Raw genomic sequence first — 15,488 nt, forward strand, 5'->3', positions numbered from 1 at the left:
ACCAAACCTAACCCCCCCCCTCCACATCCCACACCCCAGATTGTAAATAATGTAAATAATTGAATGTATATACTCTGATGATTATCTTGTGTGATGACTGTATATATCTGATAGTATATATTATATATCTGTATCATGAATCAATTTAAGTGGACCCCGACTTAAACAAGTTGAAAAACTTATTGGGGTGTTACCATTTAGTGGTCAATTGTACGAAATATGTACTTCACTGTGCAACCTACTAATAAAAGTCTAAATAATAATAATAATAATAATAATAATAATAATAAACAATAGGATAAGATGCAAAATGACAAAAAAAAGGCTAATCTACATCACTTTAAATTTCTCCAAAGAAGATATCAATTTAAGGGCTTTTGTACTTTTAATCATTTTCCAAGATGAAAACATTAAGCCAATGTGAAAATGTAGGTTTTACTTTCAGAAATCGACTATTATGTATAAAAATGTTTGCTTGCAGCATAATAATGTTGACAAACATTTCTATGTTGCCATCATTTATAAATATTCCAAATGTGATCTCTTCTACAGTTAATGGGGTCATCTCCACACCCTTGTTTCTCAGCCAATCTCTGATCTCCTATACACTCTCACATTCCACAAACAGATGATTGACATCCTCTACAGCAGTGGTTCTCAACCTTTTTTCAGTGATGTACCCCCAGTGAAAATTGTTTTAATTCAAGTACCCCCTAATCAGAGCAAAGCATTTTTGGTTGGAAAAAAAGAGATGAAGAAGTAAAATACAGCACTGTGTCATCAGTTTCTGATTTATTAATTGTATAACAGTACAAAATATTGCTCATTTGTAGTGGTCTTTCTTGAACTATTTGGAAAAAAAGATAGGTTTTTATTTATATTTATAAAGGATTTTTGAATTGTTGCTATTTTTAGAATATTTAAAAAAAAGTCTCACGTACCCCTTGGCATACCTTCAAGTACCCCCAGGGGTACGCGCAGGACCGGCCCTAACCAATCTGGCGCCCTAGGCAAGATTTTAGGTGGCGCCCCCCCACATCGGCAGTGAAGTGTATATACTCACAAGAAACCGAATAGCTTTGTCTTTTACCTTTTTTTTTACTTAAAGAAAGCAAATTAACAATCAGAATAGTTAACAAGATAAAAAAAAATATGAATAAATAAATGAATGCAAAAAATAAAAAATGAATATATGAAATACAATATTTTTTACATACATATTGCTTAATTAACATTAATGATGTGCACTTTAACAACTAGGCTTACAACTATACCTAATATATAAAGGGGTGGAAAAGTGACTATTACCTGCAGGGCAAACATTAGCTAACCAGAAGGCAATAACAATGTAAACAAAAAACACCTGCTTAAAAGATCTAATATTGTCCCTGAGGAATGTAAGGTGGGAGTACTGTAATTACCTAACGTTACATTATTATTTTCCATAACAAATAATATTTCTATTATATAGGCTTTACTTTGCATTTTAATTAACGTGGGATTATTTTTTGTATTTAGAAATAATAGTACCAACTTTTTGCTTTTTTTTCTCCAACATTTGTGGCACTGGCGTGGCGCCCCCTGATGGACGGCGCCCTTAGCATTTGCCTATAGGGCCTATGCCACGGGCCGGCCCTGGGTACGCGTACCCCCATTTGAGAACCACTGCTCTACAGCTCCACAGATATAACAACCTCCATGTTCAATTTTAGTTTCAGAGAATCATTTAAAGGGTATATTCCATTAATAATTTTAACTTGTATTTCTTTCATTTTGGGAAGACTTGGGTATGTAATACATCTTGTCCTTCACACGTCACAAGTACAGAACAACAAAATGCAGTTAGTATCTAACCAAAAGTTTGGACACACCTTCTCAATCAATCAATCAATCAAAGTTTACTTATATAGCCCCAAATCACAAGTGTCTCAAAGGGCTGTACAAGCCACAACGGGGCAAGGAAAAACTCAACCCAATGGGATGACAATGAGAAACCTGAGAGGTAGTGATCTGAAATGGTTTTCCAACAGTCTTGAACCTCTTCAAGCTCATGGAGAGAATGCCAAGAGTGTGCAAAGCAATAATCAGATCAAAGGGTGGCTATTTTTAAGGAGCAAGAATATAAAACATGTTTTCAGTTATTTCACCTTTGTTTGTTAAGTACATAACTCCACATGTGTTCATTCAAGTTTCAAGTTTATTCACAATACCGTATAACAAATACAATAGTAGTGAAATATCATCATTTAAAGATGTTGGTACGTGAAAGGTCCCCCAAATAAGCTAGAAGAAGCTTTTGACAGGGGGTCCAGAGGATAGTATATACATGGAATGATGGAACATGGTAGCAAGTACAACAACAAAAAACAATGCTATATGATTAACACAAGATAATAGTACTAAAGCAAGCATACATACATTCATTCAACCATGCAAAACCCAACAGTAGTCTACCCCACATGAGGCATTAAATATAGGTGGTTAATAGATAAGTTTTTAGTTTATTTTTGGAGTTGGAGAATGGATACAGCATCTTGAGGCTCTCATTAAGCCGGTTCCAAATCTTTGGTCCCCTGCATACAACACTTGGAGCGGTACAATCCAGTAAACGATGTTTCCCTGATATCAAATCTAAGTTAGGAGTGTTGTGGGCATGCTGGGGATGGTAGATAGGAACCAAGCTACAGAGCCTTAAATTCAGCCTGTAAATGACTTGATAGGTTAAACAAGCATTTTGATGAATATTGAACTCTGTCAGTCTTAAGAGATGATAATTATGGAATAGATGTCGAGTGGGGGCATTAAACTTGGACCATGACAGGGCCCGTATAATTTTCTTTTGCATGGATTCTAATTTGTGGAGGTAGGTAGGGAAGGTGTTACACCAGATGACATTACAGTAGTTTAGATGTGGTTCAAAGAGAGTTTTATATAGTGTGAGTAGAGCATAAAGAGGAAGATAATGACGAAGGTGAAAGAACAGGCCAACATATTTGGACAATTTGTTTAACAGATGGCTAATGTGACATTTGAAATTGAGGTATTCGTCAATGATGACCCCCAGGAATTTTGTGGAGTACACTCTCTGTATTTCCTGCCCATTGATGTTGATATGGCAGTGCTCAGTATTTGTCCGCTTTTTATTAGAACGAAATAGAATGAAATTTGTTTTATTTACATTAAGTGAGAGCTTATTGCATTTGAACCAGGAATCTACTTTCACAAGCTCTGAATTGACAGTTACCCGTATTTTCCGCACCATAAGGCGCCCTGGGTTATAAGCCGCGCCTTCAATGAACGGCATATTTCAAAACTTTGTCCACCTATAAGCCGCCCCGTGTTGTAAGCCGCATCTAACTGCGCTAAAGGAATGTCAAAAAAACAGTCAGATAGGTCAGTCAAACTTTAATAATATATTAAAACCAGCGTGATGTGGGCGCGCATGGAGTCGTATATCAGCATGGACGGAGCTGCGTGAAAAAAGCCACCCGGCCTCTTCGCGTAAACTTACCTTAACCACTCGCTCATCTTTTCTTCATCCATCCATCCCTTCGAGTTAGCTTTTATGATGACGCCGGCTGGAAAGGTCTCTTTTGGCAAGGTCTTCCTTTTGAATATCACCATGGGTGGAAGTTTCTGGCCATTAGCATGGCAAGCTAGAACCACAGTGAAGGATGACTTCTCATTCCCTGTGGTGCGAATATTCACCGTACGTGCTCCCGTTGTATCCACAGTGCGGTTCACAGGAATATCAAAAGTCAGTGGAACCTCGTCCATGTTGATAATGTTCTCTGGCCGGATCTTTTTTTCAGCTATCTTGTTTTTACAATATGCACAGAAAGTAGCCAGCTTTTCTTGAAAGTCTTTAGGCAGTTGCTGTGAAATAGTAGTCCGTGTGCGGATGGAGAGATTGCGTCTTTTCATGAACCGGATCCCTGTCGCTTAGTAGGAGCCATTTTGTGGTCTTTACAGATGTAAACACACAAAGGAAATGAAACGTAATATCCGCGCGCTTCTTCTTCTTCTACGCGGGCGGGTGGTTGCTTACAGTAGAAGAAGAAGCGCTTCCTGTTGTATGGGGGCGGGTGCTTACCTTGGCGGTTGCTTGCGTAGAAGAAGAAGCACTTCCTCTTCTACGGGGAAAAAAGATGGCGGCTGTTTACCGTAGTTGCGAGACCGAAACTTTATGAAAATGAATCTTAATATTAATCCATATATAAAGCGCACCGGGTTATAAGCCGCACTGTCAGCTTTTGAGTAAATTTGTGGTTTTTAGGTGCGGCTAATAGTGCGGAAAATACGGTACTTGTAGATGGTGTAGGCTCCTGTGTGAGGTAAACAAATTTGTATCGTCAGCAAAAATTATTTTATGAAAAGTTTCGGAGGAGTTTACAAAATCATTTATGTATGGGATAAAAAGGAGGGGCCCCAAGATGGATCCCTGGGGAACCCCATAATTTATGGTCATACAGGGTGAATTGTGATCATTGACGCATACACATTGCTGCCTTCCGTATAGGTAAGAGCGGAACCAATCGAGAGGTATCCCTCTGACACCATAGTGATATAGCTTATACAATAAGATCTCAAAGTCTATTGTGTCAAAGGCCTTGGATAGATCCAAAAAAATGCCAATACCGCATTTTCCTTCTTCAATACAGTCATTGACCTTTTCCAAAAGGTCGAGTATAGCCATACAGGTGGTGCTTTTTTTTACGAAAATCATATTGGGAGGGGACAAGGATATGTAGTTTTTCCAGAAAGCCATTCAGTCGGTTATAGACCACTTTCTCAAATATTTTTGAAAATGTTGGTAAAATTGAAATTGGCCTATAATTGTTCATATTATTTTTATCACCTGATTTAAAAATTGGGATTATTTTTGCCACTTTGGACATTTTGGGTACAATGCCAGCACTAAGTGACAGGTTTGTACAGTGACAGAGAGGATTTATGATCACATTTGCTATGGCTTTCAAGATTTTGCTACATATCCCGTCCACTCCAGCTGTATGTGATGACTTTAGGTCCATAATGATCGTATAAAGCTCATTGATGTCGGTTGGCTGCATGAAAAAGGAGCTAGGGTAGCTGCCTGATAAAAATTCTTTAAAGGAATACCCTGGAGGTTGACCTATTTTACTGGATAGGTTTTCCCCAATAGAAGCAAAAAAGGTATTAAAACTATTGGCAAGATCACATTCATAGTTTTGATGTGACAATCTAATAATATCATGAAAATAAAGAAAACGCATTGAATGAAAAGGTGTGTCCAAACTATTTACAGACTATAAAAGGGTCAGTAGTGCAAATACGTAGTGGGAATAAGTCCGTTTCCCCTCCTGGTGTGGTGTATGGATGAGGGGTTGGCGCGGGATGACGTAATCGTCAAGTTTGCATAATTGGCCAATGACGCATTTGCAAAAAATTATTAAAAAAACAAAGTAAAAAGAACATTTTTAAAACTACAAATACATTTTTCTCTGTTGCTCGTTTTTGTTGTGTTTTTAATGTCACAAACAAAAGGGAGCAGCCTGTGAGTGCTTTTAGACTGGCCGGGGGCCCGCAGCAGCACCCCGCTGCTCGTTGAGGAGAGCTATGCGTGCTTTCATGTCAACGTTGCGGGAAGCCTCTTCGCCAGATTTGTTGCTTATCGCTTTTTTTGAAAACAAGTCTCCGGAGAGGTCTGATTACGTGCTAAATATAGCGACAAAGTCAGTATGTTGGCAACACCGATCCCTCCTGCTCATACTTATTACAGGTAAAAGCCAGTAAATTAGAATATTTTGAAAAACTTGATTTATTTCAGTAATTGCATTCAAAAGGTGTAACTTGTACATTATATTTATTCATTGCACACAGACTGATGCATTCAAATGTTTATTTCATTTAATTTTGATGATTTGAAGTGGCAACAAATGAAAATCCAAAATTCCGTGTGTCACAAAATTAGAATATTGTGTAAGGCTAATACAAAAAAGGGATTTTTAGAAATGTTGGCCAACTGAAAAGTATGAAAATGAAAAATATGAGCATGTACAATACTCAATACTTGGTTGGAGCTCCTTTTGCCTCAATTACTGCGTTAATGCGGCGTGGCATGGAGTCGATGAGTTTCTGGCACTGCTCAGGTGTTATGAGAGCCCAGGTTGCTCTGATAGTGGCCTTCAACTCTTCTGCGTTTTTGGGTCTGGCATTCTGCATCTTCCTTTTCACAATACCCCACAGATTTTCTATGGGGCTAAGGTCAGGGGAGTTGGCGGGCCAATTTAGAACAGAAATACATGGCACCCCAAACCATCACCCAACCATGCAAATTTTGCATTTCCTTTGGAAATCGAGGTCCCAGAGTCTGGAGGAAGACAGGAGAGGCACAGGATCCACGTTGCCTGAAGTCTAGTGTAAAGTTTCCACCATCAGTGATGGTTTGGGGTGCCATGTCATCTGCTGGTGTCTGTCCACTCTGTTTCCTGAGATCCAGGGTCAACGCAGCCGTCTACCAGCAAGTTTTAGAGCACTTCATGCTTCCTGCTGCTGACCTGCTCTATGGAGATGGAGATTTCAAGTTCCAACAGGACTTGGCGCCTGCACACAGCGCAAAATCTACCCGTGCCTGGTTTACGGACCATGGTATTTCTGTTCTAAATTGGCCCGCCAACTCCCCTGACCTTAGCCCCATAGAAAATCTGTGGGGTATTGTGAAAAGGAAGATGCAGAATGCCAGACCCAAAAACGCAGAAGAGTTGAAGGCCACTATCAGAGCAACCTGGGCTCTCGTAACACCTGAGCAGTGCCAGAAACTCATCGACTCCATGCCACGCCGCATTAACGCAGTAATTGAGGCAAAAGGAGCTCCAACCAAGTATTGAGTATTGTACATGCTCATATTTTTCATTTTCATACTTTTCAGTTGGCCAACATTTCTAAAAATGCCTTTTTTGTATTAGCCTTAAGTAATATTCTAATTTTGTGACACACGGAATTTTAGATTTTCATTTGTTGCCACTTCAAATCATCAAAATTAAATGAAATAAACATTTGAATGCATCAGTCTGTGTGCAATGAATAAATATAATGTACAAGTTACACCTTTTGAATGCAATTACTGAAATAAATCAAGTTTTTCAAAATATTCTAATTTACTGGCTTTTACCTGTATTCTCTGGCATAGCAGCTTTGTGTTTGTGAGCAAGGGCAAACGGGTAGCGCCAAAACGACACAAATAAAGGATTGATTGATTGATTGAAACTTTTATTAGTGGACTGCACAGTACAGTACATATTCCGTACAATTGACCACTAAATGGTAACACCCCAATAAGTTTTTCAACTTGTTTAAGGGGTCCACGATAATCAATTCATGGTAAGGAATGTATGGGAAACAGTGAGAGGTAACTTTGCCTTCAAATTGACAGAAAAGTAGAAAACTGCCGTGTGATTTGTGATGAGCAAGGCAGATTTATCTTCATTTTGTGTGGACAGGTGTTGATAATCGACGAAGCTCACAACCTGAGCGACACACTCTCCTGCATACACAGTGCAGAGCTCAGTGGCGCGCAGGTAAACACACTCGCACGCTACTTGTGTACGCCAGTGTTTCTTCACCATAGGACTTATTGTTGGGTCGCAAGCGCCCCCTAGAGGGCCGTCAAATATATGCGTTTCTCATCTGGTCCGCATGGGCCGCAGCGGTACTCAGTTGTAATACACTGCTCCACCACTTGTGGCAGTACTGACAATCTCAAACAAACAGAAGTCTTAAGCGCAAAAATTATGACTAAAGAGTACTGTATTTTCATTTGCATTCTAATGTTATTGACAGTTTAGTAAAGACGTCATTATTAATTTAGTTTATTTATTTTAGCACAACATAACTGTATGTACGGTAAATACATTTTTTGTCAATTATTTATGAGTCCCTTCCTATGCAGTATAAAAGTCTTTATTTTTCCAATCAGCCTGACCTGAGCCTAAGGTTTATGTGTTCCATAAATAATAATATTTGTGATTAACACATGGTTTTATATTATTTGACAAGGTTTTAAACTGAAAGTAGGTTATATCAGTGTTTTTCAACCACTGTGCCGCGCGTGAGATACAGTCTGGTGTGCCGTGGGAGATTATCTAATTTCACCTATTTGGGTTAAAAATATTTTTTGCAAATCAGTAATTATAGTCTAAAAATTATGTGTTATTGTTGAGTGTCGGTGCTGTAATACTCTTCCATATCAATAGGTGGCAGCCGGAAGCTAATTGCTTTGTAGATGTGGGAAACAGTGGGAGGCAGTGTGCAGGTAAGAAGGTGTCTAATGCTTAAACCAAATATAAACAAAAGGTGAGTGCCCCTAAGAAAAGGCATTGAAGCTTAGGAAAGGCTATGCAGAACGAAACTAAAACTGAACTGGCTACAAAGTAAACAAAAACAGAATGCTGGACGACAGCAAAGACTTACTGCATACTTGCCAACCGCTCCCGGATTTTCCGGGAGACTCCCGAAATTCAGCGCCTCTCCCGAAAACCTCTCGGTAGAAATTTTCTCCCGGAATTCAGCCGGAGCTGGAGGCCACGCCCCCTCCAGCTCCAAGCTGAACTGAGTCCAGTGTGCGCACACAAGAAGACGAAGCAGAAGAACGAGACCGTAGTTGAAGAGCGCAGAGGAGACACTTCTCCAGGGCTGAAGTATGCTCGGGGCAACACCCTTCACCTTACCCGGCAGTGGGTCTCCACAGCGGACGACTTTAGGGTGAATGATGAGTCCAGCGATTAGTTGCAAATCTTGCTTTATTGATTGCTTGCACACAGCCAATCCAACACAAAACAAACTAGTCCCTCCCCGCATTTACGCTACCGCTCCCTCTCTTCTCTCGCCCACACACTCACTGACGTCACTCACCTCACATGCTGTCACCTATTAAAGGGCCACACACACACATACTCTACTCTCATAACACACAGTACAGTTAGTAGAACAACTGTGTTTTCATTACTGTGTATTTGATAGGTGCCATTGCCCCGGAATTGTATTGCATTGTACTTTCAAGTACAACAATGAGTAGATGAGTGTTATGTGTGTGTATATGTGTAAATAAATGAACACTGTAATTCAAGTATTTATTTTATTTATATATATAATAAAATAAATAAATATATATATAGATAGAATTCACTGAAAGTCAAGTATTTCATACATACATATATATATATATGTGTATATGTATATATGTGTGTATATATATATATATATATATATATATATATATATATATGTGTGTGTGTATATATATATATATATATATATATATATATATATATATATATATATATATATATATATATACATATAAATATATATATGTATATATATATATGAAATACTTGAGTTGGTGAATTCTAGCTGTAAATATACTCCTCCCCTCTTAACCACGCCCCCAACCACGCCCCGCCCCACCCCCGACCACGCCCCCCACCTCCCGAAATCAGAGGTCTCAAGGTTGGCAAGTATGACTTACTGTGGAGCAAAGACGGCGTCCACAAAGTACATCCGAACATGACAATCAACAATGTCCCCACAAAGAAGGATAAAAACAACTGAAATATTCTTGATTGCTAAAACAAAGAAGATGCGGGACATATCGCTCAGAGGAAGACATGAAACTGCTACAGGAAAATACCAAAAAAGAGAAAAAGCCACCAAAATAGGAGCGCAAGACAAGAACTACTATACACAGGAAAACCGCAAACAACTCCAAATAAGTCAGGGTGTGATGTGACAGGTGGTGACAGTACACCTACTTTGAGACAAGAGCTATAGTGATGCATGCTTGGTTATGCTTTAAAGTCATATCCAACAATTGCGACAACGACTTTTTACTGTCAACTGAGTTCCGTTTTTTTTAATGATTTCTGCTGGTGGTGTGCCTCCGCAAAAAATGTGCCTTGACTTAAAAAAGGTTGAAAAACACTGGGTTAGATATAGTTATTAAGTACAATTAAAATCAAGAGTAAAATGACTAATTCAGTGTTAATACTTGAGTGGGCCCTGGGCTCCTCTGTCGTAGAAAAGTTTGGCCCCGAGGTCAAAAGAAACCCTGGTGTACACAACCCACCACTTTCTTTGTTGTTGTTGTTGTTTGTGCACAGTATGTGAGGTGTGATGATGCACTGACATTGTTGTGTGCAGCTTTGCCGCGCCCACTCGCAGCTCAGGCAGTATGCTGACCGCTTCAAGTAAGTATTCAACTCTAACGACAAAATAGTCGCAGCACAGCCATAAATGGTGGATCTGGCATTTATTGGCCATTGCTAGTGATGGGTTGATGAGGCGTCATGAAGCGTTTCGACACATTGCAAAACTGTATTGATACTGTGTCGATACTGTGTCACTAAATACTGACATCTGCTGGACATTAAAAATCCCTACAGGCAACCTATGGACCGACTCAACTGACACTGATTTGATGCCCTAGTACAGGGGTCACCAACCTTTTTGAAACCAAAAACTACTTCTTGGGTACTGATTAATGCGAAGGGCTACCAGTTTGATACACACTTAAATAAATAAATATATTGTCATTTGTAAGTTACACGTAAGTGTGATTTAAACAAGAATAGCTAAATAAATACATTTATATATATAAAAAAATGGGTATTTCTGTCTGTCATTCCGTCGTACATTTTTTTTTCCTTTTACGGAAGGTTTTTTCTAGAGAATAAATGATGAAAAAAACACTTAATTGAACGGTTTAAAAGAGGAGAAAACAAGAAAAAATTTAAAATAAAATTTTGAAACATAGTTTATCTTCAATTTCGACTCTTTATAATTCAAAATTCAACCGACAAAAAGAAGAGAAAAACTAGCTTATTTGAATCTTTTTGAAAAAATAAAAAAAAGAATTTATGGAACATCATTAGTCATTTTTCCTGATTAAGATACATTTTAGAATTTTGATGACATGTTTTAAATTGGTTAAAATCCAATCTGCACTTTGTTAGAATATTTAACAAATTGGACCAAGCTATATTTATAACAAAGACAAATCAGTATTTCTTCTAGATTTTCCAGAACAAAAATTTTAAAAGACATTCAAAATACTTTGAAATAAGATTTAAATTTGATTCTACAGATTTTCTAGATTTGCCAGAATATTTTTTTTGAATTTTAATCATAGTAAGTTTGAAGAAATATTTCACAAATATTCTTCGTCGAAAAAACAGAAGCTAAAATATTTATTATTCTTTACAATAAAAAATAAATAAATTTACTTGAACATTGATTTAAATTGTCAGGAAAGAAGAGGAAGAAATTTAAAAGGTAAAAAGGTATATTTGTTTAAAAATCCTAAAATCATTTTTAAGGTTGTATTTTTTCTCTAAAATTGTATTTCTAAAAGTAATAAGAAGCAAATAAAAAAAATAAATGAATTTATTTAAACAAGTGAAGACCCATCCATCCATCCATTTTCTACCGCTTATTCCAAGTGAAGACCAAGTCTTTAAAATATTTTCTTGGATTTTCAAATTCTATTTGAATTTTGTCTCTTTTAGAATTAAAAATGTCGAGCAAAGCGAGACCAGCTTGCTTGTAAATAAATACAATTTCAAAAATAGAGGCAGCTCACTGGTAAGTGCTGCTCTTTGAGCTATTTTTAGAACAGGCCAGCGGGCGACTGATCTGGTCCTTACGGGCTACCTGGTGCCCGCGGGCACCGCGTTGGTGACCCCTGCCCTAGTATATACAATAATATAAACCAAGTCATTGTATTTCATATCTTCATTTAAATAAAAATATATTTGTATCTTTTTTAGATACAGTCAATAAATAATGTGAACATGTATCATAACATGGAAATCTAAGAGAACGTGTTGTGGATGATTGTGGACTGGGAATTTTTTTAATATTATTTTTTTACACATTTTTATAAAAAAAAAAAAAGTTTTTCCGACGTATTACATTTTAGACGATTTCTCTTCTTAGTTATTATTTCTCCGGCTGTAGAAAAGAGCCGCTCACAGGGCACAGAGGAGGCGTCAGTGCGACACAGTTGGCGTATCGGTCACGTGACCAAAACAGCTCATGATCGGTCACGTGACTTTCTAAAAGCGGTACGCGCACCGACACAGGGTTTTGCTCTATGAGCTCGACGCATGCGCCGATGCATCGGTGTTGCCGGACCCATCACTAGCCATTGCCTTTCAGACTGAACTCAGAAATTGCTGCAACTACGTGCTCTGATACTACCTATTGGTGGGACAAAGTCATAACCTCCATTTTTTTTATCAGAGCCATTTTTACAGAATGGTGACATGGGGAAAAAAGTTGATTTTATTGTCTCATAAAGATTGTGAACGATAGGCAAAATTCCCCCAAAAAGTGCAGTTCCCTTTAAGGATACAAAGTTATGCAGAGGTGTATTTAAAAAAAAAGTTATACACAAATGATACTATTTATAGTGGAGGTGCGCAAAATGTTTTCTTCTTACAAGGGGGGGCGTAACAGAAAATATTTGAGAAAAATTACATTAAAGTAAGAACTGCAAGGTGCTCTGCCCTCCCTCCTACATGAATAATAAAGATACAAAGTGAATCACTTTATTTATATGTAGTTTGCATTGTTTTCTGCGTGTAAAACTATAATTATTCTCTATACAAAGTTTTAATATCTTTGCGTGTCTGATATAGATTAATTGAATTAACATTGTTTCCTAATAATGTTTTGGTTTACATAAGATACAGACCCCTTTAAACAGATTGATTGATTGATTGATTGAAGTATTTATTTCAAACCTGCACAATACAACAACACACTTTTTTTTCTTTTTTTTTTTACATTTTGGCAGAGACATTTATGCATGGCTTGAAAAGGGGTTGGATGAAGCAATTGCTTATAATATCCCAACCCCTCTCACTCACTCCCTATTTAACATAAACAATATAATACAAGAACAATACTATACAAACAAAAACAAGAAAAACTCCTATACACTAACAATACAATAGTACCACTGTTACTATGGTACAAGACAAGACGAGACAAAACACACACACACACACACACACACACACACACACACACACACACACACACACACACACACACACACACACACACACACACACACACACACACACACACACACACACAGGCCCAAACACTCTCTGACCATACACCTCTCTCCCATGGCTCTGTGCTGAGGGCATCACTCTCTTTCCTCCTCGTACTTCTTTTTTAAACAGTCTTTTAAATGTAATCATGTTAGAACAGGTTTTTAACTCTTCCCCTAAGTCAGTGGTTCTCAAACTTTTTTTGTCATCACCCACTTTGGACAAGGGGGAGTTTTCAAGCCCCACCTGCCCCCATCGCCCCAACAGAGCGCTAATGCCAAGCTTTAACATTTTCAAATTTATTGAACATCAAGTAACATATAGTAGTATACATTCAAACTCAATAACATAAAATAACACCAAGTTCAATGATAAATATAATAACTGTGCAGCTGTGGTACAACTTGCATCAAGTTCAATAATAAATAAAATAACTTCCATCAAGTTCAATAATAAATAAAACAAAAGTGTTATAACTTGCATCAAGTTCAATAATAAATCAAAAAAGTGTTATAACTTGCATCACGTTCAATAATAAATCAAAAAAAGTGTTATAACTTGCATCAAGTTCAATAATAAATCAAATAAAAGTGTTATAACTTGCATCAAGTTCAATAATAAATCAAAAAAAGTGTTATAACTTGCATCAAGTTCAATAATAAATCAAAAAAAGTGTTATAACTTGCATCAAGTTCAATAATAAATACAAAAAAAAGTGTTATAACTTGCATCAAGTTCAATAATAAATAAAAAAAAAGTGTTATAGCTTGCATCACGTTCAATAATAAATCAAAAAAGTGTTATAACTTGCATCAAGTTCAATAATAAATCAAATGAAAGTGTTATAACTTGCATCAAGTTCAATAATAAATCAAATAACTTGCATCAAGTTCAATAATAAATACAAAAAAGTGTTATAACTTGCATCAAGTTCAATAATAAATCAAAAAAAGTGTTATAACTTGCATCAAGTTCAATAATAAATAAAACAAAAGTGTTATAACTTGCATCAAGTTCAATAATAAATCAAATAACTTGCATCAAGTTCAATAATAAATACAATAAAAGTGCCACTTTGCAATCTTTGCAAAAAAAAAAAAAAAAAAGGAGGAGCTATGCATTTGGCAAGACAGGGCAAGTGACAGCACTTTTCCCCGGGAGAGCCACCTTGCTTCACTGTGAAACAGCACTGCTGTATGATCAGCTCCCATTTCCTCACACAGTGCAGAGAACAGTCGCGCTTTCAGTGGTCGTGTTTTGATCAAATTTACCGCGCTCACAACATCTGTTAAAACCTCATTGAGTTCGGGGCTGAGCTGCCTTGACGCGAGTGTTTCCCGGTGAATGACACAGTGTGTGCCCGTCACATTTTTGTTTCTCTGCAGGCGCTGGCTCTGGCTCGACGACCTTTGAGGTGCGAGTCACAAATGTATATATTTGTGAAATTGTGGTCCACACATTAGCCTGCTACCCATCCGCGCGAAAGTTTGTTCCGTTTAGCCCCGCCCCCATTAGTTACTGTTGCTATGTCTGTCAAACTTTCGCTCGTACCGAGAAATATAAAGCCTACAGTAAAAATAAGTACCGGTAATTTCCATTTATTTATATAGCGGATTTCACAGACAGAATCACAAAGTGATTTACAGTGTGTATAGAAAATGAAAGCATAGTAAAAAAAAAAATCTAAGAATATAATAATAAATAAATAAAATTTAAAGTGAAATTTCCTCCCGTTCCTCGCGCCCCACCTGTCATGTCTCTATTCCCCACCAGTGGGGCGCGCCCCACACTTTGAGAAACGCTGCCCTAAGTTGTTCCACAGACTGACTCCACGCACTGAAATGCACATTGATTTTAAAGTTGTTCTAAATTTAGGCAAATGTAATTTGTTGTTTCCTCTTAGACTGTGACTGTGGTGAGCATCTCTATCCTGGAATAGGTTCTGTATATTGGATGGTAGAGAGTTTTGGGATGCCCTAAACATAATTTGAGCAGTTTTAAAGTTGATTACATCGTACAGTTTAAGTTGCTTTAACTCCATGAATAGTGGATTTGAATGATGTCTGTCGTGAACATTGGACACAATCCTAATGGCCTTTTTCTGTAGAGTGACTAAAGGCTGTAGATGAGATTTATAACAATTTCCCCAGACTTCAACACAATAGTTTAAATATGACATAATGAATGAATGATACAATAACAGCAGAGCATTGATGTTCAATAAATGACATGATCTCATCATTCCAACACATTTAGCAACTTTTGTCCTTAGGTAACTTATATGAGGCTTCCATGATATACAGGTAAAAGCCAGTAAATTAGAATATTTTGAAAAACTTGATTTATTTCAGTAATTGCATTCAAAAGGTGTAACTTGTACATTATATT

The 15,488-nt window shown here is 37.3% G+C and overlaps 1 protein-coding gene across 3 annotated transcripts in view; it reads left to right on the top strand.

Moving 5' to 3' along the window:
• The window catches only part of ddx11 (DEAD/H (Asp-Glu-Ala-Asp/His) box helicase 11), a 78,888-nt gene that overhangs the window by 19,739 nt on the left and 43,661 nt on the right, over positions 1-15,488 (top strand). For all 3 annotated transcript variants that reach the window (XM_061969398.1, XM_061969399.1, XM_061969400.1), the window contains exons 11-12: positions 7,482-7,559; positions 10,180-10,226. In XM_061969398.1, coding sequence (XP_061825382.1) covers positions 7,482-7,559; positions 10,180-10,226 — 125 coding nt within the window. The remainder of the gene's footprint in view (positions 1-7,481; positions 7,560-10,179; positions 10,227-15,488) is intronic.

This window comes from Nerophis lumbriciformis, linkage group LG10 (genome assembly GCF_033978685.3).
Source record: "Nerophis lumbriciformis linkage group LG10, RoL_Nlum_v2.1, whole genome shotgun sequence".
Lineage (NCBI taxonomy): Eukaryota > Metazoa > Chordata > Actinopteri > Syngnathiformes > Syngnathidae > Nerophis > Nerophis lumbriciformis.